Source organism: Ahaetulla prasina, chromosome 5 (assembly GCF_028640845.1).
Source record: "Ahaetulla prasina isolate Xishuangbanna chromosome 5, ASM2864084v1, whole genome shotgun sequence".
NCBI classification, from domain to species: Eukaryota; Metazoa; Chordata; class Lepidosauria; order Squamata; family Colubridae; genus Ahaetulla; species Ahaetulla prasina.
In genome coordinates this window covers 64,354,257-64,380,822 of record NC_080543.1, presented here as the reverse complement: position 1 = coordinate 64,380,822, position 26,566 = coordinate 64,354,257, and the positions used below count along the sequence as shown (strand labels likewise).

Sequence of the window (26,566 nt, the reverse complement as noted above, 5' to 3'; positions counted from 1 at the left end):
AGCCTACCACACACATCCTCCACTTAGGGGCGGTGATCGACTCGCTCATAGGCCAGGTTTACCTATCTCCGGATCGGCAACAAGGCATTGGTGACACAAATTCTCTCACAACGGTTGGTTCCATTGCTATTACTGTCTCAGTTGCTTGAAAAATGATCTTGTGTATTACAATCATGTCCTGGGTGCGCCAGCAGGCTCCTCCACTACAATGGTTTCTACTACCGTTTCAGAAAACAGGACGCAGCAACTCCCGGACCAAGGTAGCCATTCCACCACAGTCTATCCCTCCGATGGTGGACATCGGTGGCTCTTCAGAAGAGATCTGTGTTCCAGGAGCCCCCGCTCATCACAGTGACATCAGATGTGAGCCTCTTCGGCTGGGGTGCAGATTTGCTTTCTTAGGTTGCTCAGAGACAATGGTCCCCAGCAGAACAGAAAAACAGCATCAATTGGCTGGAGCTGAGGGCAGTACACCTTGCCCTCCGCCACTTTCGGGCCACTGCGGCAAGTCAACATGTGCTAATCTTAATGGATAATGTTGCCATGAAACCACATATAAATCAAGAGAGAGGCACTCCCAGTCTCTCATGGCCGAGGCAGAGAGGTTGATGAGCTTGGCGGAAAGATACAGTCTCCCTAAAAATGTAACACATCTCTGGCTCATCCAACATTTGAGAGAACTAGTTGAGCAAGACACAACTGGATCCATCGGAATGGTGTCTTCATCCAAAGCTCTTTCAGGAGCTGTCACTGAGGTTTGCCTACCGAACATGGACCTGTTCACCCGTCCAGAAAAAACGCAACTCCCAAGGTTTTTCTTTTGATTTCCGAGCCCGGGGGCGGCAGGATGCAACACCCTCCGCTCCACATGGCCTCTGGGGCTGCTCTAAGCATTCCCTCCCCTCCCACTCACCCCAAGGGTAATTCGAAAAGTGTTAACCAAAATAGCAGAGGTGCTTCTAGTTGCCCCTCATTGGCCACAGTGTCCCTGGTATGCCAACCTGGTGAGGCTCTCCGTGTCCCGACCCTGGAGGATTCCCAAGAACAGGATTTCTCAGCCAGGGGGTTGTGTTCCATCCGGAGCCCCAGTGGCTCCAGTTGACCGTCTGGCACTTAAGAGGATCCTCCTGAGGAAAGATAATCTTTCAGGGAAGGTGATACAAACCATACAAGCTTCCAGGCACGGATCGACAAACTGGATTTACAATGCTTCTTGGCAATCATTCTGTCTTTGGTGTTCCAAGGAGCACATCAATCCAACTTTGGCATCCATATCTCAGGTCCTAGAATTCCTGCAAGTGAGACTGGACAAGGGGTTGGCCCCCCACACCCTACGCCGGTAGGTAGCGGCCTTGGCTATAGTACTTACATGTGAATCTCATTGTACCCTCTCTCAACATCCGAGGGTACACAGTTCCTCCCCTACGCCCCCCAGTGGTGCATAGGTACTCCATGTGGGACCTTCCCTCAGTCCTTTAAGCTCTTACGTCTTCACCATTTGAGCCGCTGAGTTCCATCAGCCTCTGGTTCCTGACCTTCAAGTCGCCTTCCTCCTGGCAATTACATCTGCCAGGAGGATATCTGAACTGGCAGCTCTCTCTGTACGAGGGGATCTCTGTATATTCCATTCAAACAGAGTTGTTCTGTGGATGGATCCCTCCTTTCTGCCCAAGGTGAACTCCTGGTTTCACCGTGCCCAGGAGCTCATTTTGCCTGATTTCTGTCTAGCTCCCAACCACCCGTTGGAGGAAAGATGGCACATCTTGAACATCAGGAGGGCCCTCTGCAGGTACATTAAAAGAATAGCTTTTGTGTCTTTTCACCCCTCGTCAGTGGGCAGGAAGGTTTCCTTCTCTACAGTGGGCCATTGGTTGAAGGTATGTATTGCGAAAGCATATGAGCTCAAGGCCAAGCCTTTACCTGGACGGATTTTAGCCCATTCAACTTGGAGTGCTGCCACAACAGTGGCTGGGTGACACAGGCCTCCGTTAGCGACATTTGTAGAGCGGCCACTTGGTCATTGTCACCATTTATACAACATTACAAGTTAAACATTTATGCCTCAGCTGAGGTGTCCTTTGTATGTACACTTTGTCCGTTGCAGAGTGTACACTCCACCCGGGGCCCGGGGATCAGTCAGCCTGCCGCCTTGTGTCCTTGAGCTTGGGTATATCCCACGCTTGGATTATCCAAGCAGCGCATTGGAAAACGGACATTGATTTACCTGAACGTCCCTTTTCGGTGCGCTGCGGGATAATCCAACTTACCCTTTTAGCTTCCTGATTTAGGTCCCAGGGTGGATTTCTTTTGCTTCGTAGGACACGCTGGATAACTGTGCCTTCGTGAAACAACTGAAACTCAACCGAGCAGAGGAGGCATGGTCAAAGGAAAAAAAGAAAAAAATCTACACTCAATCTCTGGCAAATAGATGAGAGATGACCCACGTTCAGGCAAGTCAACATCAGTTTTACAGATCTTGATGTAGTGGATTCAGATGCAATTGGTAAAATCTGCCTATATATTAAGCACTCCTGGTCATTCAGTTTACACATATATAAAATTGCATTCCAATTTTATGAATCATAAAATAAAAATATTTAAAATCCCTTTTGGACATTTTGTTTTAATGGACATCTTTTTTCTTTGTTATAACTTTAAATTGTGTGTTTAAAATATATTTTTCCACTAAAAGTATTTTAGGATCCATATCAATTGAGACCAAGTCTCTTGAAAGGATACGTAGGCAGTTGTACATGTCCTGCAGAGGTTTCTCATCAGCAAACAGCCGGGATTGGACCAATTGATGGATGAAATTGATCTGCATACTATGAACCAAGGCACGGCCATCTATCATTAAAATAAAATAAAAAGGCTAAATATTCTTAAAAGATGACTTTATACTACTTAAAATGTTGGTTTAAGTGCTATATTTTACAGGAACATAAAACAGTGTTTGAAAAGTGGCTACCAATACAGTATACATTTCAAGAAAACCAAGAGTGAACTTTCAGAGACAGAAGCATTTGAGATGATTGTGGAATCATCAAAATTTATTTTGATTGAAGGATTAACGAAGTGTACCACTTGTGGACAAATGTTCAGAAGTAATCTTTCAATGAGATAATGTCTTTTGGCATTACCTCCAGTTTCTTTATCCTCAACCAGAATTTCCAGTTTGAGAAGGCGCCATGGGACATCAGGATCATCTCCCATCACAGTTAAAGTAGCCTCAAATTCACCCTCCACACGAAACTTTACACGACCATTAGCTAAAAACAGAATTCAATAAAATAACAAAACAAGATACAAAGCAAAAAACGACCCAAGATAGTTTTCTATAAATTGAGAAGGGTCAACAGAAGAGGCTGCTAAAAAGAAAGATTGGGGAAGAGGTATAGATGATTACCGACATCATACTACAGACAATGTAATTCTTTCATAATGCCTAAATAGATCTTCTTTTCTAGTCTTCTTTCTTTACCTAATTTCTATCTAACTTTGTTCCCTTTTAATTTTCTTACCATTGTAGATATCACTTCCCTTTAACCCAGTTCCAACTTGTTTTGAAATTAAAAGGAAAGCTAGCCAAAACACAGGTCCTAATAATTAGAGTGGAATATGGTTGTTCTCCACTTCACTACTGAAGACACATATTCACATTCACTACTTGGTCAAGTTAAACCAAGTTTGGATCCAAAAGCCTGCAGAACCAGTAAACAGTAAAAAATATTGCTACTTTTCCAAGGCTACAAAGGCTATTCATCCTCAACCATTATTTATTATATCCAATTTGTCTATTTTTTATTTTCATAAAGCTCATCAGCTGGCAATCAATTAATTTAGGAACTTAACTCATAAAGAAACAAATTATTTTTTGACATAAAATTTTGGAGACAGATATCAATAAAGGTTCCCATATCTTTTAGTCATGCTTCATTCTCCTGAATCTTTGGATTTTTCAGAGATTAAATCCTGTTTAGTCATAAATAAGTAATTTCAGTTCTTACCTACTGTAAGATTAGCCAGCTGTGGTGGAAGATCTGTGGTTACTAGTCGGTGGCGGAGAATCTGATTTAACTGATGCAACGTTGTTTGTTTCTCAATTTTTGTTATTGGATCAGGAGGAATTATTTTATCCTGTTGCGGATAAGTGAATTTTAAAATTATACCAATTTAACTTACTCTGCATTTCAGTAGGAAACACATATGATAAAACTTCAAGGACCAACCTTGGAATTCATATTATAGGCTATATTATACTATTAGTCATAAGTCTAATACTAGGCTTAGCTAAAATTTTACAATAATTTCATGCAATTTTGAAATGAACAAGAGAAATTCAGAGAACTGTTGTTAGACCCAGTAAATACAGAAATTAGGATATACTAAGCCTGAGAGATTGCAGAACTGTAAACCCAACTAAACTGGTACAAAGTTCATATCAAAAACTGAATCATTTAATTAGAAATTAATCACAGTCAACATAATTAACAACTAAATAATAATAGAATGATTGTTTAATAAAATACTAATATGTTTAAAGCAATAATCTTATTCAAATGCTTTCATAATTAAACTATTCATCCACAATAACCAGAGCATATTGTTAAATCTAGCCTAATATAAAGTTCTGGAGAAATTTTACAAACTACTATTTTATTTATATGTTAAACAATTTATACGGTTGCCCAACTTATATATAGTAAGTCTGGGAAGCTTACAGCATTAAAATAGTTTTTTAAAAATTAAAACTATCTAAGTTGGCCTAATAACAATATTAATGTTGTATTTGATAGTGGGTAATTATCATGTATTCCAGCAAGGTGTCTTATTTCTCATTTGGCATATATTTTTCAATTAGTGTACATTCTAATAACTAAAATTATTTCAAAAAAGGCTATATTCAAAAATGACACAAAGCTATGAAGAAAATTACACTTGCAATAATGTGGGAAGAGCATTTAAAGCCATTTAAAATTTAGAGTAATTTACCCGTATACATGTTGGCAATCGTGGATATGATCCAGTTGTCAGCACATCGATAGCATATGGGATAGCAAAGTTTGGTAGACGGGCATGAACCAAAGCATCTCGGGCTAGTGAGGCTAACCGATCAGCAGTGTCCACAAACAGAATAGCTTGTTGATCTAAAAAGCTTGATATCATCTGTATGTGTAGATAGATAGATATAGATACATAGATAGATAGATAGAGAAATCTTTAATTAATTATTCTTAACTTATCTCTAAAGTTCCTACAAAGCACAACTACTTATAAGTCACCTATTCCAAAAGCCAAGATTAATGGTGAAATAAATATTGTAGATTATAAGAAAATACATTACAATTAATGTTAATCTTATACATTGTATTTCTTAAGTAAATACACAAATCATATTAAGAAAGTGCAGTTGTTGGATGCACAAGATCATGCATTTGCGAGACAATTTGGGAATTAATTATTGAAGAACCATGGAAAAAGAAGGAGAAATAACAACCTGTTGAAGAAATATCTGTATAGTTATCTGGCAGTATAGCTTGTCCAAGCAGCATACTACTACTATTCATTTATGGGTTGACTTGTCTAAGAAATCAAGGAAGCAGTGGCACAGAATTGTGACAGGTGACAAGCTCACTGCTTAAACTGAGAAGGGTAGGAACCCCATACTGAGAAAACCCTGGCTTCTACCAAAACAGATAGCCAAACCAGGGAATATATGAGAGTTTGCCCAAGAGTGGAAAAGAAAAAGCGTGTTTAATGAATGAGAGATGAAGTTGAAATAAAAAAACAAAAGCCTAGATAAACCAATGCTATTGTGGTATCTTTATTAGAGTACAGGTAGTCCTCAACTTACGATCACAATTGAGCCCAAAATTTCTTCTGCTGTACCTGACTATACTTGTAAATGGTTCATAAGCTTCCTAACAGACAGGAAGCAGCAGGTGAAGCTAAGCAGAATCACATCAGATACCTGTACAATTAGCACAGCCCCCACCCCCCAGGGCTGTGTGTTCTCTCCACTTCTCTTCTCTCTGTATACCAATTACTGCATCTCAAAAGATCCCTCTGTTAAAGTACTGAAGTTTGCAATGATACAACAGTTATTGGTCTCAATCGAGACAACGATGAATCTGCATACAGACAGGAGGTTGAACAACTAGCCTTGTGGTACAACCGGAATCTGCATACAGACGGGAGGTTGAACAACTAGCCTTGTGGTACAACCAGAACAATCTTGAACTAAACACACTCAAAACTGTAGAAATGGTGGTAGATTTTAGGAGAAACCCTCCTATACTACCACCTCTTACAATACTAGATAACACAGTACCAACAGTAGAGACCTTGAAGTTTCTAAGTTCTATCATATCTCACGATCTAAAATGGACAGCTAACATCAAAAACATCATCAAAAAAGCACAACAAAGAATGCTCTTTCTGTGCAACTCAGAAAGCTCAAAGTGCCCAAGGAGTTGCTGATACAGTTCTACAGAGGAATTATTGAGTCTGTCATCTGCACCTTTATAATTGTCTGGTTTGACTCTGCAACCAAACAAGACAGACACAGCCTTCAACGGATAAGCAGAACTGCAGAAAAAACAATTGCTATCAACCTGCCTTCCACTGAGGACCTTAAACTGCACCAGTCAAAAATAGGGCTGTGAAAAGATCTACAGACCCCTCACATCCTGGACATAAATTGTTTCAACTTCTACCCTCAAAATGACACTATAGGGCAATGCATACCAGAAGAACTAGACACAAGGACAGTTTTTTCCCAAATGCCATCACTCTGCTAAACAACTAATTCCTACAATACTGTCGAACTATTTACTAAGACTGTATTACTATTATTCTTCTCATCCTTCTTATTACCTATTTCCTCCCACTTATGACTATAACCTTGTTGCTTGTATCTCTTATGATTTATATTGTTTTATTTGTTTCCTAGTATGATTTGATTGCTTATTTAGCAACCTATGACTATCCCTGGGTGTTGTATCTTAGGATTCTTGATGAATGTTTTTTTTTCTTTTTATGTACACTGAGAGCGTATGCACCAAGACCAATTCCTTGTGTGTCCAATCACACTTGGCCAATAAAGAAATCTCTTCTCTTCGAAATGTTTGTTAAATGAGTTTTGCCCAATTTTACGAGTTTTCTTGCCACAATTGTTAAGTGAATTTTAAGTTAGTAACATGGATGTTACGTGAATCTTGCTTCTCCACTGATTTTAGCTTGTCAGAAGGTTATAAATCTGATCATATGACCCTGGGATACTGCAATCGTCATAAATATGACTCAGTTGCCAAGCATCTGAATTCTGATCATGTGACTGTGGGGATGGTGCAACAGTTGTAAGTGTGAAAAGCAGTCATAAATCACTTTTTCAGTGCTGGTGTAACTTCAAATGGTCACTAAATGAACTGCTGTAAGTTGAGGACTACATGTATGTATTATTTTGCAATTTTAATTATTGCACATTACTCTAGAATTTGTTTAAAGTGCAATTATAGACAAACATGTATACAGTTTAAGAGTAGATATAAACTACGAGATGTGTCTGCAGAATCTGATTATCATGATAAAACAAACATTACTAAAGTTTCTGCCCTTATGTGCATGCATGAAAGTCTGTGACAAACATACCCAAGAGGAGGAGTTTGCATCATGATATTACAGTGGTCAATTCCTCACCTTTGCCAACACCTATGTTATTAGTCTAAAACTAGGGGGTGGGGGGAAATCCTGAGAAAAAAATCATAGAGGCACAGATCACTTGGGAACAACGAATGAATACTTTTTTTATAGTCAAAAGACCAGTAACTTAAAATAACCTCTAAAACATCCAGACAACATAATAATATATATAGTAGAACATATAGTTATAAAAAAGCAATGGGAGATTAATTGCTACAAATACTAAGGGAAATGGATAACCAATTTTGGCAACTGCTCCTTATCTGTTGGCATACTCTATGCTATACAAAATTTTGCCACCTTACTGGTAATAGTAAACACACAAGATAGAGTTTTTCATTGAATGACCTGGAAAACTTTGCAACAGGAAAAAAGAAGTTTATTGTTCAGCTCACTACCAAACGCACAGAACAGCTGGACCTGCTTCCATGTTTCAACCACCCCTTAAGCACAATTTTAGACATGTTCCTTATAGGTCATCTTACTAAATCTGCCTCCTAGCAGAAAAGATTGGAGGATACTAGCACGAAATGCTGCTGCAATGTTGTAAGCAATACAGTACTAGGATGGCAACATTTGGCTAGTCACAGATTCAGACTAGAAGCTGACAGGAGCCAGATTCCACTCATTCCTCATGCAAGAGGCATACTTTTCTGTTTAGGAAGCATTCTAATTTAGTCATAACCTACAGAAAGCTAACAGTCCAAAGCAAAACCAGAAATCTGCAATTAATCCAAATAGTCTAGTTACAGGCTGAATGAAATTTGTCCAAGACTGTTAGAGAAGCCAAACTTACATGGGGACCCAATTGCAGGAAGGTGTTTGATAACTCTTAGGAAGCTGAATCATTGCCTTGGGAAATTTGATTTGACATTTCCAGGAAGGAGGTTTATTTAAATAATTTATTTCTAACTGACTTTAAAAAAAAAACAAGTCAGCCTAAGCCCGTGATGGCAAAACTATGGCACGTGTGTCACAGGTGGCACGTGGAACCATATCTGTGGGCACGCAAGTGTTGCCCTAGCTCAGCTCCGTGCCAGCCAGCTGATTTTCAGGCCTTCCAGAAGTCGGGAAACGGGCTGTTTCCAGCCTCCGGAGGGCTTCCGAGGGGGTGGGGAAAGCAGCTTTCGCCCTTCCCAGGCTCTTAGAAAGGCTCTGGAGCCTGGGGAGGGTGAAAAACAGGCCTACTGGGCCCACCAGGCCATCATATGCCAAAAGCGGGGGGAGCGCGGGGGGCAGGACGCATTGAATTATGGGTGTGGGCACACATGCATGTGACCCCCGCTTTTGCCACGCGATGGCAAAAAGGTTAGCCATCAATGCGTTTCAAGGATTGGAAATAAGTAGGGATGTGTCAATATTAGTAGGTAGACCAGACAGGAAACACCACTAAATGAACTAAGGTTACATTAATAAAAACATGCAATTCTTAAAGTATTTATCCTCTCTCACCTCCTTTACTGCCCACGAAAATTGGGAGAGTTAATCTCTTGCCCCACCCACATTTCTGCTGTGGACTAAGCTGCCTTTTATCTGATCATTCCCTTGGCTATACCTTTTTGCCCTGTCTCCCAAGGTCAATCTCACATACAGTTACAAGATGTGCAACATTTGGACATCTGAAAAAGTGTTTTGGAATGACAGCATACACCTTTCAAAACCTCCTCAAACATTAGCTGAAATCCAAAACATCTGAAGGAAGTAGTATTTTCCTATCTATCTGTGACACCAGCTAACATTGGGCATTACTCATGGACACTCAAACTTACCGCACATTTTTCAACTTTCCCAGCATTATTTGCCCATTTTACCAAGGCTAATAATCGGACAAACAGCTGCCGTGTACGACTTGCAAACTGCACTATTTCTATTTTCCTGAAAAAAAACAAAAAACAAAAATTTATTTAGAAACTATGTAGTTAAATTAGTTTGAAAAACAATAAAGATCAAATAAGTTACCACAGCCATAGAAGCCATAGAAAATAATTATGACTAGATAAAATTAATGTTCATCACTGGACTGGGAATATAGTTGCAGTAAAATACAATAAGCATTTTAAATAAATGCATTGCAGGATTAATTCAGTTCAAAGACTAAATTACAGTATTAATAAACTGTCCCAAAATATTTTTCTATAATTTATAGTTAAAAATATTTCTTTTTGATTTTATTTTCCATCTATCTATTTATCTACAACTTTATTGCAAAGTTGGGTTTAGCAAACTGCTTTCAAAAGCAATATCAGTTTGTCAGGTATTCTATAATAAATCAGACCAAGAATTATTTGCCACTAACATCAAAATGTTAGCTGCATCATATATTTATGTTTACATTTTAACCTAAACAATTCTTCTATATAAAAGCACAAGTATCAAGAAAATAAACACATCAAATCTATTACCACTACTGCATTAGCTATGCCTGTTTCACTGAACAGTTTCTGTGTATAGCTAGAATCGATGGTTCTCTTGTTTCTCTGAAATAAAATCTTCAGGACATAAGACAAAGCTTTTTCTATAGTGACACACTTCTTAAACTAGTTTCCAAGGAGAATTGCTGAACGTTTCATTATGAGTACTATAGTAGAAAACAAACATATTTGCTTTTTTCTTTTGCCAAGATATAAACAGTTTAAACTTTAAGCTGCATTTTTCCATTTTCTTGATAGTACTATTGTAAAGTTTAAATCCTCCTGGTCTTGGTTTTAAAAAGAAATAATAAATGTATAATATTGTATAATAATATTTTTATTTTAGAGAGTTTGTGGCATAAGTGTCTAATCAAAGCTCCTACAACATTGGAGACACCAATGACATTTACTATTTAATTAAAACATGCACTAAAGTACTAAACTGAAATGTAGGGACCAACTTCAAAACCAAATTACATCAACAAGTATTCACAGTGACGTGTTATTAACAACCTTATCTTAACATAGACTGATATGGACAACCCTAGTGTAATTTCAGGACAATATAGACGCTTAACACAGAAATTCCTGCTACTGATGTAAAAAAGCATATTCTAATTATACCCATAAAGGTATTAGCTAAAAACCTGTACACTGAAAAAAAAATGCCACTAACATGCAATATAGATTCAAAATATATGGGCTGCTTAAACAAGGATTTCATATTAAATTATGAAAATGTACTGTGGAATCAGACACATCCAATCAGAACATGGAATATGAGAAGCATAAATAAAAAAGAACTTGAAATTGTCAAAGCAGAAATATAACTTATCTGTTTGTTTCAGGAATGAGTAATGTCAAATGGATTGGAATGAGTTACAATACTTTATCCCAAATGATTAAACAAAACACTGTTCAAGACTTATGATAGTAATGGAGCCCCAAATTTCCATTGTAACTCATGATGGTTGTAAGTTGAGGTACCTCCATGACTGACTTTTTTTGCAGCAGGCATTAAACAAACACAAAGGACATTAAGTGGTTGTTAAGCAAATCAATGTCTTCCTGTAAATGTTTTTTTTTCTGAAAAGCAGCCGAAAAGGCCAGAAACCAGCAAAAATTGTTGTAAATTTCACCTCATTACCACAAATTGCTGCAACCAGCCATAAAGATGAGTCGGTTGCCAAGTGCCTGAAATGAGATCATGTGACTGCTATATTGATAATGTAGATAAATACAATTCATTGGGGAATTAAATGGAAACCAAGTATTCTGTTAAGGAAACTAAATGGACGTCGACAGCAATTAAAATTTCCACATAAGATACAGTAAACCATCCCATGTAAAAAGCTATCTGAACCATTAATGATGAGAAGATGTTAAGTATAGTAGCAACACTGATATGGTTTGGTTAAAGAGAACACCCAGTTGTTGATGTAGTTAGAGATCCAGCTTGCTTAGTTTTTATATACTACAAACATCTATTAATCATCTGTCAGTTATGTGAAATGAAGGGGACAAGGCCTTGCTGAGAATATTTTCCAATGGTTGAAATGTGTTTTAATAATTAGTAGCTCGGGTTTGTAGTAAGGCTGTTGGTTTGGGCTCCAAACTTGGCAATTTGGTTGCAAACGTTTAGTCACCATTCGAGGAGACATTGTCAGTGTGCTTTGAATTGTGCTCATCTGTCAGAACACTGGCCTTTAAATACCATTTTATGTGATGCAAATTAGTCTGAATATTGTTTATTTGGATATGACTCAAAAATATCTGAACAAACAACATTCAGACTAATTTGCATCACATAAAAAGGTATTTAAAGACCATTGTTCTGACAGACAAGCACAATTCAAAGTGCACTGATGATGTCTCCTCGAATGGTGATGAAACATTTGTAACCAAATTGCCAAGCTCAGAGCTCAAACCAACAGCCTAACATATTTTCCAGTTGCATCCCTCTTCTAATGGAATGGCCTCCCTCTGGAAAGATTTGTGCAACAAAGGTATCTATAACATAGCACTGGCAATATGGAATGTCAAAACTATTGTTCAAGTAGAAACGTCAAGAGTGAAACATTAATTTTTTTGGCAATCAGCAAACTAGACTGGAATGGTTTATTTCCCATTAAGAGAATATGACATCTACTGAAGAAGAAAATAATAGAAGAAACTGAGTACCCAGTATTATTAACAAAAAGGTGTCAAAGTCTGTACTAGGATACAATCTCTACAATAACAGAATTATCTGAATTCAAGGCTAACCAATCAATAGTAAATACTAAATCTAACTCCAACCACAGATAGATAACCTTTATTGTCATTTTTACTGTGGGCACACTGGCACTGTTGTGGCTCCAGCCCCCTCCCCCGCCCCCTGCCAGAGAGTGACTAAGAGAGTGAGGGGGAAGGGCCGTCAGGGCTCCATTCTGCAGGGCCGGCTTCCCTGGCTCAGCTCCAGGAGCCAGAGGCAGGCCAAGTGGAAGAGGTGATGAGGCCTCTGTCTCCTGTATCTCCCCCCACCCAGGAAATGCTTCCAGACCCAGCTGAGGACAATCAGTCCTGGTTAGATCCCAGGTTTCATAGACAAGAGAGGCGGGAACAACAGAAGTAGGGGTGGGGCAGGCCTAGAAAGTGCTGAGTCATGGAGCCACACCCCACAGGGTATAAAAGCAGGAGGGGCTGCTATACTGCTTTGTGACGAACAAATCAAACTGCCTAGAGAGAACTTGAGCTGAAGTGCTGTTTATTCCTGACTTCCTGGTTGACACGCTGGCATCAAGAAAGATAACAGAAAAACCTTGGCAGACGCTCGCTGGGTTGCTGCCAGAGCTGATAGCTGCCGTGGACTCAATTGCCAGCTAATTGAGTCATTTCTCGTGCCTCCCGGACTGCGGTGGGGGGGACAGAACAGGCACACATTAAAAATGAAATTGTTTTGCTTGCTCTCATAAGTGTACACATACATAACAAACATATACACATGCTATATATACATACATATTTATATACTTACATCCATATACATCCATACACACATACATACCATATTTTTCAGAGTATAAGACTACAAGACGCACCTACCTTTTTTGGAGAGGAAAACAAGAAAATAAAATCTGCTCTGCCTCCCAGCAATTTGCCTCCTTGCAGCAAACAGCAAACAGTGGAGGCCAAAAATGGGGCATGCGGAGGTAGCAACAGGCAATGGAATGAGAAATCCCAATGGAAATCCCTACAGCCTGAAACAGCTGATGGTCAGGAGGCCGATCTAACAGACAATCAGCTGCTTTTGCTAATCAGGCTGTGCTGAAGCTGAAACCTGATGTTTGCTGTTTGCTGCAAGGAGGCAAATTGCTGGGAGGCAGAGGCCAAAGGGTTGGGGCCGGCAGGTGGGCGGGGCTACATTCAGTGTATAAGACGCACCCAAGTTTTCACTCTCTTTTAGGGGGAAAAAGTGTGTCTTATACGCTGAAAAATACGGTACATACATATACAAAGGAAATTTAAGTTTGGTCTAATTCTATGACAATTTGCAAAACCATGTAAACATAACACTAAAATCTATTGATTTGTTTGATAGCATCAAATGGGATGCTAATGTTTTAAGTAGAATAGCATCTAAAATAGGGGAAATGGTCTTATAGGAAATGAAACAGAAAACAGTATTCTGTCAAGAAATTCAACACTTACAAAAAGCAACTTTTTTGTAGCATCACATGGTCACATGACTGTTTTACAACATTTTTTTAGAAACCACCCTTTATTTCTGCCTCATAATGAACAATGGGTCCTTCTAAGAACCATAGTATTCACTTTACTGCATTCAATTAATAACCACTGCAAAAACAATTATAAATCGGGTGTACTCACATGATGACCCACTTTATAAATATCACAACTTACAACAAAATTGTGGGTTTAATAACCGTCATAAGTCAAGGATTACTTATAATGTAAAATATAGATTAAGAGAGCTTGACCAACTACTGCTTCAATATTAAGACATTTTTTTCTACATGGACATCAAAATCAAGTAGAATACATAGTAGAAAACACAAGATGGAAAAGTGAACTCCAAATCAACCAGGATATTTCCAGATGCAAATTGTGGTATAGGCAAATAATTATTGGTACAAATAATCAGTTAATTATCAATTAAACTCAGAAAATTAAAGGAAATAGGTGTATTGAGAAGTCTTATCCAATCTGGAAAGCATAGAAACAAAATATACTACCAATGAACAAATGTGGTGCAATTATTCTGAAAAAGAGAACTTGAGCCACTAAGGGCAGAATTAGGAAATATTGTGAAAGAGAAAAATATTCTCAAAATTGCAAAAGAAAAACATCCACATGGGATTTCAGAACTACCCATAGGACACAGGAAGCAGACTTCTCTGTAATGGCACCTACCCTCTGAAATAGCATCCCCATGAAATTTGTATGATACTCCCCCCTCACCTTAATAGCCTTTAAAAGAGCACTATAAATATCACTTTTTCTCGAGGAAAATTTGGATTAGCATATTTGTTATTGTTTTGTCTGCTGATGGAGGAGAAAATTTGGCTGATGTTCCCTATAGATTATGCTATCTTTGCATTTTATTTTGATTGTATGGTTTGCATACGTTAAACTCAACATATGAGTTGCTCAACATCAACAGCCTAGAAATTTGATTAATAAATAAAACAAATAAACCACTGTCTATAATCCCACTTAAAATGATAGTTTGAAATTGTGCCTGCTTCTTAGTTAGGATTTTCTTATTTTCTTAGCTATAATTCACATCGGACTGTAGAATCTAAAATAATATTTTTTATCATGTGCTATCTTAAGTTGTTGTAGTAGTCTGCGAAATTTCTGTTAGGAAGAAAGAAAAATATGGTTATTCTGTGACAGCATGTTATAGCCATAGTTGATGCCATCTTTTCACATAGTCACCTAAACATATATGCTGCTTTTTTAAATTGAGAGCAGCAGAGTAGCAATTAAAGATAAAACAGAAGATAAAATGACAGGAGGAATTGCTACTGTCCTGACAAAGGGGAGGGAGGAATTGGTAAAACTTGAAATAGTTAAAATGGACATCTAGAAAGGAGAAAAGATGGCTGGCAACTTTGAAATGGTGTGTGCAAATTACCCTGCTGAAGATTAGCCTGTTGCAAGCTGAGTTTTGAAAAAACTGAAACAAGACAGATGGACCAAAAACCCAGATAAACCGAAGCTAAAAAAGATGTATTCCTAATATAGACAGCTTCATGAGAAATGAAAGAGACAGAGGAGGAGCACACCATTCTAGCTCAAGAGATTGCCAATCTTTAGAATTAACCCCTTTATTTAACTGTAAGTACAAATGGAATCTAGAAACAGCACTATATGGATTTAGTCAACATGATAAACTGAACAAATATCTAGTACAGGTAGTCCTCGACTTACAACAGTTCGTTTAGTCACTGTTCAAAGTTATAATGGCAGTGAGAAAAATGACTTATGACCATTTTTCACATTTACAACTATTGCAGCAACCACATGATCACAATTTGGATGCTTGGCAACTAGTTCATATTTCTGATGGTTACAGTGTCCCAGAATTATGTGATCATGTTTTGTGACCTTCTGACAAGCAAAGTCAACAAGGAAGCCAGATTCATTTATCAACGGTGTTACTACCTTAAAAACTGCAATGATTCACTTAACGGCAGTGACAAGAAAGGTCATAAAATGAGACAAAACTCACTTAACAACTGCCTTGCTTAGCAACAGAAATTGTTGACTCAATTGTGGTCTTAAGTCGAAGACTATCTATATAAGGAAATTATTAACTTTCAAATGTTTGGCTAGCCACATAAATAATTGTTTATATTGTTTCCATATTGCTTATGAGAAAAGTTGTAGAGAAGCAAAAGAGTGGGAGGAAGTCTTATTTAGCTACTGTAATGAAATGCTACTTAAACTGACTGAAAATAAAACTAGCAACTTATTTTGCTATCAAAAAGAAGATACTTTGTGCCATCCATCAAATGAATTCTTGTAACCAGCAAAGTCTTCATCAAATGTGATTCTTTTAAAATAGTTATCAGTAAATTTTTACCTTGATAGCTGCAGAAACTTTTTAAACATAGTAATATTTAAATGTAGTATAAGCACAAATCAACGTTATGATCTACAGGCAATACGAAACTGTAGTTTGGATTTGTACTGTAAGCAAATAGATTATTTCAACAGAATCAAGCTGTCATATGTGTAAAGCAGTCAAATGTATTTTGATTTTCAAACTTTGCATTAAAATATTGCTCTATAGCAATATTTCTCTAGCTCAACAAACTTCAACTATCTCTCATTGAGTTGTACAACCATCATAACAATCTTTACTCACCTTTCCATATCAGTTTTTCTTGGTAATCTGGTTTAAAAAGACAAAAAAAAATAATAAACACTATGTCATAAACGATTGCAAGAATATTAAATTTTAGACTATAAAAAGTATCTCTCAGCCTTACATTCCAAAATATATGCAAATGCCAAAGTTTTATGAGCCTATATTTTGAAGCTTGATATTTAAATTGTTTATAAAAGAAATCTCACTTATACAAACAATAAACACATATACAATACTTTCAGATACACATAATTGTTAAAGATTCAACAATAAATGAGTCATTTTCTTATGACAATCTCTATGCAGAATATATAACATTGAAAGAAAAGGTATACTGCACATCATTGGTTTAACACCTATAGTATCTATCACGCATCCAATCACGTTAGAAAAGACATTTATACATGTTTATTGAATCTAAAATGTTTATACTATGCAAAAGGACATTGTTACCAAGTTTATACAAATTTAAATTGATGAAATATAATCCCAGTATGGATCTGCAATTTAAATGCTTCTAATATCTATTCCTAGTCTCCCAATAATTGCTTCACATAATATAAACCACATAATATAAACTTTTATGGTCACACTAAAATTTACATTATAGCAAAACGTACTGGGTCTCTTAGGCAGTGAAACTCATTTTATTTCTTTTTATTGTGAAAATCAGTTTCGTTACCAGACCCGGAAGCTTACGCACCACTACTTTCTGCTCTTTTTCTCCATAACTTTAACTTAACATAGATCACCACCCTCCTCCAAAAAGAACAAGAAATGTCTAAGCAGCAAGGATTTTCCCAAGCAAAGGCGGAGAATGAATTATAGCTGGGATACAGGACTCACAGGTCGGCCAGGACAGTGAGCTCGGCATACGTCCGATGCAACAGAAAATCGATGAGAGTGCTAAGTCGGTATCCAGGACTAGCTGCCGCGGTCGCAGTCCCTGGGGGCGGTGGGGCCGGAGCCGAAGCGGGCCCACCGCCCACCGGGACCAGTTGATGGCTCTCCAATTGCACCGGCGCCATCGCGGCAAAACGAGAAGAAACCAAACAAACTCCTTCGCGCTGCCAGAGCCCGTTCGCACCCCAGTGATAAGACCCGCTGGCAAAGCTTCAAGTGTAGAAAAGTGCTCACAACGCACTTCCTCGCCTAGCCAGCGCCATGGTTGGCGACAGCAACACCGCCATTGCTAAGAGGGGCGGGGTTGAACACTGCACCGGAAGTGATCCGGAGAAAGTGACGGACAGGAAATGATCCCGTCTGGGATCCTATATGTATCATAGATCATTTCTCATTTTGTTTCTTTTGTTTTATTTCAACAATAGTTCCAAGCTTCCAGGTTCAAAATCTTTGGTTTTGATATTCAGGGGCAAGAAGTGGGAGCAAGAACAAGAACAAATCCATTTTAAGGTAGCAAAGAAACCGTAATGTTGTGTTATCATAAGACCGAGGTAGAAGTCATAATTCAGTTTTAACTTACTTCGTTATATAAGGCGTAAAGACCCCCTCGATTCGAATTCGATTACAGACTTCATGAAGACATCCGTCCGTACCACTAGCAGACAGGACTTGCAAAACTCCAAACGTTCACTAGAGGGCAGCAAAGAACTAAAGTACTGTATCTCTGCGGTCAACTGGTGGTCGTTTGGAATTTTGCAAACCAATAGGTGTTTTCTGCTGTTATTACAGTAAATTATTAAACATTATGAGGAGCAATGTTTTTTGTCAGTATTAAATTAATTTACTCTAAAAAATAGAGTACATTAGGGGTTACTTGTTTTAAAAATCTAGTCTCAACTGAAATAAAGTTAAGTTAAAATATTTCAGAAAGTAATCTGGTGCTAAGTCTGGTCTACCAATAAATAATAGCAGAGATACAGAAAATTCTAAATCTGCTTAACATTTTGGTCAACTCAGTATCTGCTAGCCAAATGTAGCAGCCTTAAGCAAAAGTAATTTCTGGATGGCAGAAATGTCTCTTTCATTCCATTTACAACAAACTCAGTCTAATTAAACATATTTGTTTTTAGACTTGTTTATATCTTTAACTGAATTAATTAACTAGTTTAATATCTCACCTTTCATCTAGAACTGAAGATGGTATTCATAATGTTCCTATAACTCTTCTCCAAAGCAATTAAACTATAAGTAGTAACAACCTATAACTTATTTAGTTTACATATCATCCTACATTATGGTTTGTAAAACGAGCTATCATGGTGGCTTACATTATAAAGCATACTAAGTGAAGGAAGGAAGTAGTAGATTGATAAATGCTAATACTAATACAGTGTTGGAAGACTTGGGGGAACTTCCTGGCAGTTTTCACTCACTTACTTTATTTGATTGATTGATTGATTGATTGATTGATTGATTGATTGATTCAAGCTGCATGACTCCAATAAAATTGAGCATATAACACTTTTAAAAGAATATATATAAAAAGAAATACATGAATCAGAGGTAGGATTCACTTACCTTCCCTACTGGTTCGCAAATGTGAGCACATGTGCCACCTCTGCATATGTGCGCGGCCTTCTGCGCATGCACAGTAGTTGTGCATTACATCTGGGCGAGTGGGTGGGGGGAGCCTCCTGCAGTTGCCTCTACCAGTTCGCGCATTCTGGAAAGAACCGGCTGAATCTCATCACTGGCATGAATGCTCATACACTCTTTGCTGTCCTCAGCCATAAAAATCAGACTCAGAATAGCCTAGTCAAGTGGTTCCACATAGGAATCTTAAAAACTCAAGTTTGAGCCAGCAAACACTTCTCATAAATAACATGAAGAAATGCAAAAAATAAAAGATATTACTGCCAGATAGCATCATGCTGCCTCCCTGTCTTTACCTTGCCATTTTGATGTTTGCTGCTGAAAGAACAAGCAAGCAACTGACTATTGCTTGCTAAGGTGCTTGAAGCCTGATGGAAAGACACCTAACACTACAGTAGCTTAGCTGATGACAGCAGAGGAGAGAGACTATGATAATGGCCATCCCTGGAGTAAAAGGAGGACATTGATGAGACATACCGTGCTTCCCCGAAAATAAGACCCTGTCTTATATTTTTTTGAACCCTGAAATAAGCGCTTGCACTTATTGCCATGCACTCAAAAGCCCGATGGGCTTATTATCAGGGGATGTCTTATTTTGCGGAAAACAGGGTAACAGTAATAGGCAAAACTGCCTATTCCTGAAGCCTGAAGAGGCCATACAACATTCATAACAGAACTTTTGTAACTTGGGAATTTGGGTCAGGTATTATTCGGGCAGAAGAATCTAAGAATGTATGAAAGGCAATACATAATAACTGGGTGGGAAAGGTCATGCCAATCACAATCTAAGTATCTAATAAGAGCAAGGCTGATTCCAGCCCCTGGCTATTTCATCAGCAGTGATGCATTACAGATCATTTCTATGGCACAACCTCTATAACGGGTGTCAAACTCATGGCCTGTGGGCCGAATGCATCATGGCCATGGCCATGCCCATGCCTGGTTTAGCGAAGGGGAAAAAAGTCATGATAGATCACATGATGATGCCACGACGACACAAGTTTGACACCCCTGCTCTATAAGAATACCAAAACCTTTACTTAAAACTCAAATACACTGCCTTATACACTGTAAGCCTTTGTTGTGTCTTGTCCGCTCTCACCGCAGCCGGGGTCTGCTTATCTGCTCCCGAACACGGAGGAATGTATGCCTCCCGGCCCCAGTCCTGGCTCCATGCCCAGACAAGCTGCAGAGGAGGGGGCACCTCCCGGTCCCAGGCCTGGCTCCATGCCCAAGCAGGCTGCAGAGGAGGGAGCATCCCCCGGCCCCAGCCCTGGCTCCATGCCCAGGCAAACGGAGCAGCTAGACTCCTCCCCCTCCTCCACAGCATGTGAGCCTGAGGAAAGTTTACTTCCAACAGCTGATTGGAGTGACCCTCGCATCAGAAGATTGGATAGGCGGAGGCAACAGAAGGAAGGGAGGGGCAGGCCTTAATGAGTGCTGAGTCATGGAGCCACACCCCATGGCCTATATAAAGGATCTGCTTTCTGGCAGTCTCTGAGTCAGGCAAAGTCGAACTTACCTTGCTGAAGTCACTTTCTGGTCTCCTGCCTGCTCTGAGGACTTTGCTAGGACTTTGGGCAGAGCTGCAGAGGCAAGCCTGATTCGGATTTCCCTGACCCGGCCGTCAGCGGAGGAGTGGGACACGACAGCCTTATACACTGTAAGCCGCCCTGAGTCTTCGGAGAAGGGCGGGATATAAATGTAAACAAAAAAAAAATAGCTGTCTATGATTTTGAGTTGCCTCCACCATGCTGGGAATGCATTGAAGCCAAAATCAACTTTAAATGTCCTCTAAAAATTATTAGAGGAGCAGATTGCACCATGATTAGCAGGATATGCAGATGAACTGCACTGAACTTTATCTTAAAGTCTCAAATTGATCACAGCCATGACAATGTTAGAAAGTACTACAGAACACTGTGGACTTACATTAATAGGAAATATAAAAATATGCATGGTGGTATAATGAAATGGAAAAGGGTGTTTGACAACCTCCTAAAGCTGCTCACAATGAAGAAAGCTAGATTCTCAGTGTCTCAATCAGATTTATTTAAAAAAAAAAGATTGCAGAATCTTGAAAACTGATTGGGTATTTTAGCACCCATTTATCAAATAAGCTGCAAAGGTGGGACCTCTTTGGTCCCTTTGACCCAGTTTGTACCTGTGTCTTAACACAGAAAATTCTGCTACTCATTTGTCTGATAAGGAATTTAAAAATGCTCTGACCCTGAAATACACTACTTTGCAAACTGTCATTCCCATTTCCAGGCATAGAAAATTCCATTGCACTGTGGGGGAGAAAAAATGCATAGCCAAGAATGATTTCTGCAAAAAATTTGGATGAGAGGAAGCTATTGTTTAATGTACGTAGAGAGAAAAATATAGTTACAAAGAATTGTAACTATATTTTAGATATTTTTATGTGATAGAGATATATTGGAAGGCTGGAATTCAACGCTATAAATTCTAATATGGAAGAAAAATAATGAAAAGGAAGTAATATATTCTGCGAAGATGTTAAGACTGCAATTGTACGTAATGTAAATTTTAAAATGTGTAAGTGGCTTGCTTTGCAACTTAATGTCTGTGTAAAGACATGTGTGCTTCACAACTGGAAAAGTGCCATGTGAAATCACTGGCACCTGAATGGGTTTGGTTAATAACTGATTGTTAATGATATTGTATTGTTGTGGTTTTTATTATTATTTGTGTCTTTATACCACCTAGAATATTTTTGGATTGCATTGGTAAATAAAACTCAATAAGTTCAGTAATTGATCTATACAAATAAATAGCAATACTCCATTTGAAGCTAACAGAGATTAATTTGATAAGTATATCTAAAAGTGACAGAATTCTGACTATGATGGATGTCAAGGACAAAATTTGAGAAGAGTTGTGTAGAAAAGAGATATATGCAGATTAGTTTTGTTTTTGTTTTTTTGTTCTTTGACAGGTCATTGAGAAATGCATGAATGTGGAGTATATTAATGTTTGCTGATTTAGGAAATGTATGATAGTGAATAGACTATTCAATTATTGAATTATGGAAAATGTGCATTAGTATGGAGTTTAAAATTGGATTTTGAGCGTGATAAGAATGATGATAGAAGAATGAATGGAATGAATATAAATGGAATGTTTAGCAAATAGTTCAACATCAGTAAAGAGTAAGATTATGTGATTTCCTTGATTACTTAATGAATTTACAAATATAAAAAATAGTACAAGACTATTATGACATTGCTTCTTATGACATTGTGGGGTCAATAATGTACATATAATTAATATGCATATGATGCTATCTTATTGGTTATTGCTAAAGGAAGATATATGCAAATGTCATAGAGTGTAAGGGTTAGATCAGTCTATGTTAGAAGCAAAGACTCTGAGACCAGACCAATTATTTTTATTCATAATACAGTGATATAAATTATTGCATCAACCTAAATGTCATATATGCTCAGCCCATTATGCTTGAGAATGAAGTATAAATTTTGAAGCTAGATTCTGGGGGAGAGATTAGATTGCGTCTTGCAGTCTGCAATTGTCAGATTTCTTCATTAACTGTTTTCCACTCTTTGCTATAAACCTAACTTATCCAAAAGCTATGCCCTTGAATTACTGCCTGTAAGGCTTTTAGTTCTAGAATCAATCACAGAAAACCTTTACAGATAAGTTGTATGATATAGCAAGGAATATGGACGTGAAAATGAAAATAGCAAAGTAGTGTTTTACAGGAACAGCTATTCCCACTGATACTACTATAATAAATCCTGCAGGCAACAATTTAGGGATACAGCTCTATATATATTGATTTTATTGCAAGCACTAGAAAAAAGCCAATTAAATTCCAATAGTTCTGTAATGTTCCCTCTGGATCCACAGCACAGGTGAATTGTGCTGGCTTAGGACCAGGATATTTACGAGACCGTCTACTGCCATCTTCTATCTCCCAGCGACCGGTGCGCTCTCAACAGAGAGGGACTCCTTAGGGTGCCGTCAGCCAAGCAATATCGACTGGCGGCTCCCAGGGGAAGGGCCTTCTCTGTGGGGGCTCCTACCCTGTGGAACGAACTTCCCCCTGGACTTCAACAACTACCCGACCTCCGGACCTTTCGCCGTGAACTTAAAACTTATTTATTCCGTCTCGCTGGACTGGCTTGAATTTTTTAAATTTTTAACTGATTTTATGGGTTTAAATTTTTATTAATTTTACAGGGTTGATATTGTATTTTAAAATGGGGCCAAATTGAATAAGTTTTTTATTGTTTGCTTTTAGCATTGTATGTGTTGTTTTTGTATTTTATTGTGGCTGTAAACCGCCCTGAGTCCTTTGGGAGAAGGGCGGTATACAAATTAAATTATTATTATTATTATTATTATTATTATTAATTCCCAGCAAATCCACCTCCCTCTCCCTAAGTCAGCAGCAATTCCTTTCTTTATGGTTCTTCTTTCCCAAAGTCAAGTAGCAGTTCCTGTCTTTATGGTTGCTTTGAGGAACCACTTTGCTGGTCCTTCACACAGTGGTTGGTTTTGTTTTCTTTTTCTTGTTGCAGAAAGAAAATGTGAGGGAAGAATGAGGCCATGTGTTTAGTATGTCTGCTGGATGCTATTTTTGCCCTGCCTGTTAGCCAGTTGGAACAAGGGAGCATGGTCCAGTAGGCAAGGCTTTGGTGAATTTTGCACAAGCAACAAGACGGAATGGGGGGGTGGGCAGCTGCGTAGGTGCTTAAGTAGGGGTTATTTTTTGGGGGGAGGGTAGGGCTTATTTTCAGGGAAACAGATATGGATATTCCTATATATGTCTCCTCCTAAAATAATTGGAAGTAATCTCTTGCATGACACAACAATATTCAAATTTTCTTATCCTGAGGATTTAACATGCATGCTGAGGTTGCCTAATCAGGAATGTGTTATACTTGGTATGGCGGAGATATCACCAAGACAGTTCCATCATGTACAAATTATTTTTTAACAATAAAGATTTTTAAAATATTTTTTTAATTTTTTTAAAAATAGGAATCACTGAAAATTTCATATTTGCTATGACAACCTGCACCAAATGTTATCTACCCTCATTCATGTAGCAGGCCAAGCATTGGAACTTGGTATTTTCTTTTGTTGGAGCTCGGGATCAGAAAATGGGGGAAATGTTTGTAACTATTTTCATGGAGATATCACTCACTAGAAGATTTTAAACTAGTGTACAGAGATAGAGGATCAGCTAAAATGGTCTGACCTAGACTCCCAATAGATTCAGATAGTTTTCTGAATATGCTTGGAGGAATTCCTGCCTTTTGATAATTCAATAATTTATTGAAGTCCTGATCAATCTATGGAATACTGAGGTGGCCTATAGAGTTCACAATATTATTTGAAAATGTTTTTTCCCTCTAGTAAGTCTCTTGATTTAATAGGAAGCCGAGAACAATGGTATATATCAGGGGTAGTCAACCTTTTTATACCTACTGCCCACTTTTGTATCTCTGTTAGTAGTAAAATTTTCTAACCGCCCACCGGTTCCACAGTAATGCGCCATGTATCGTCTGCGCATGCCTCTCACGCATCATGGATTGGGTTTGCGGGGAGGCGCCGGCTACCAACTCTGCTTGTCTGTTACAGTTGGGTGGTGTGGGGGGAGATGCACAAGCTATTCTGGAACGAGGCTGTTTTGTTTGCGGTCGCACTATAGTGCCATTTAGTTTCACTTATGTAACGTGAACTAAACTTATGCGCGGGCGATACAAATAGTATATTTTCAGAAATTTAAATTGTCACGGGGAATTTTATGAAAACCTAATGAAAATGTTTTTAAATAATGCTATGAAAAAATTTTAAATTAAAAAAAAGGAAAGTGCTTCAGTATCGGACAAAACCCCTACCGCCCACCATGAAAGCTGGAACGCCCACTAGTGGGAGGTAGGGACCAAGTTGACTACCACTGGTATATATGATAAGAGAGTACAAACTCTCATGTTGATTCAATTTAAAAAATGGAATGGGGCTTCTTTTCAGGCCCATTCTCTTTATGATACTGGAGGCAATATCCATTATGTCTAAAGCAGACCTGGGCATTTTACAGTCCTCCCCCCCACGCCCTCCACTTCTGGCCCTTTGGCTATCCCTGTCAGGCCTGCAAGAGGTCAGTCAGAAATTAGAATTCAAATGCAAATAAGATGTAACATGTATTCTTACCAGTAGCAGCTAATCAAAACCATATATTTACTGCTTTTTATAAAGTGATAAAATATTGAGCAGAATTAGCTTCAACCTATTAGTTCTGCCCTCCACAACGAGACCAGGCTGGTGATATTGTAATCTCTAGCATTGCTTTCATTGAGCTTTTAAAGCATTAATTTTAATATTTGTAATTTATTTATCTTTTAGTCATATTGTTTGATCTACATTTTGTATTATTGCTACTGTAAGCTGCTTGTACTACCATGTACATAGAAAGGTGAAGTATAGCCCATAAATAAATAAATTCCAATTTTTAACTCTTAATTTTTAATTTACTTTTGCAAATTACCAATGTTAAAAGTATGAAAAAAATCAAATGGATAAATATTATGAGACTGTTTCCTGCTTTGCAGTAAGGTTGTAGGAAAAAGATAACTATTTCAAAACAAGTTGTGGTAGACATATGAGACACTTTCCTTTGGAAAAAGGGTGGAAAGGGTTGTGATAAGAATTAAGAACTTTTTTTAATAAAAGTTAAGGACAGTTAGTAAATAGGCAGAGTTATGGGGGGAAAATAAAGGAAAATGTTATTTTCTCTGTCGTAATTCCATATTGTGGATCCAATTAAATGATCAGAGGTATATAAAACACTTTTTCATTGAATACGGTATTTAAAACAAGGCATTCATTTTATGCAACGTTATGCTGGACAGTGATTGAAATAAAGATTTGGGACATTCATTTTTACATGTTTGATTGGCCTTAATCATTGTTTATTTAATATAATTAGAATCAGTATTCCTCTCCATACCAGTTAAGGGGGGAATGCAGCAATAAGTGGGTTCTTATTATCTCTGGTTAGATATCTGGAAAATACAGTAAATCTCTGGATTATGTAGGTCTTCAGTCTGATCCAGCAGAATTCTTATACTAGATGGATAGAAATAATAAGTTAAATGTAAAAAAAAAATGCGAACATTGAATGTTTTAAGGTATTTGCATAAGAACTTGAACTGCAATACTTCCACTCTTAAGTAATTTGCTATATACCAGCATCTTTAATTTTGAAATGTTTCCAATACTTGTAAAACATTTAAATCAAATAAATACATTCTGAAGAAATTATATGGAATGTTCATGCACACAAAGTACTTTTTACATATATAGTACTTTAGATACAGACTCTATATTTCATTTGAAAAATATTAGCATTAGTTTGACTTTGCATCTTTCTACATTTATAGAAATGTTTTACAGTTTGCAGGAATGCAAACTAGATTTTCTGGCATCCACACATTTCATATTGTTTAATGTTGCATATAACTGACTG

At 37.9% G+C, this 26,566-nt stretch overlaps 1 protein-coding gene across 6 annotated transcripts in view; it reads right to left on the bottom strand.

Annotated features, from left to right (window-relative positions):
• MED14 (mediator complex subunit 14) overlaps positions 1-17,698 on the bottom strand; it is a 91,864-nt gene extending 74,166 nt beyond the window's left edge. For 5 of the 6 annotated variants that reach the window (XM_058186182.1, XM_058186184.1, XM_058186187.1 and 2 more), the window contains exons 1-7: positions 17,338-17,698; positions 16,489-16,515; positions 9,471-9,576; positions 4,993-5,166; positions 4,008-4,137; positions 3,141-3,269; positions 2,740-2,847 (exon numbers count right to left, since the gene is read on the bottom strand). In XM_058186182.1, coding sequence (XP_058042165.1) covers positions 2,740-2,847; positions 3,141-3,269; positions 4,008-4,137; positions 4,993-5,166; positions 9,471-9,576; positions 16,489-16,515; positions 17,338-17,519 — 856 coding nt within the window. In that variant the 5' untranslated portion in view covers positions 17,520-17,698. Of the gene's footprint in view, positions 1-2,739; positions 2,848-3,140; positions 3,270-4,007; positions 4,138-4,992; positions 5,167-9,470; positions 9,577-10,103; positions 11,773-16,488; positions 16,516-17,337 lie in introns of those variants that run through there. The other variant, XM_058186188.1, reaches the window with a different exon arrangement.
• Between the last annotated feature and the right edge of the window lie 8,868 nt (positions 17,699-26,566).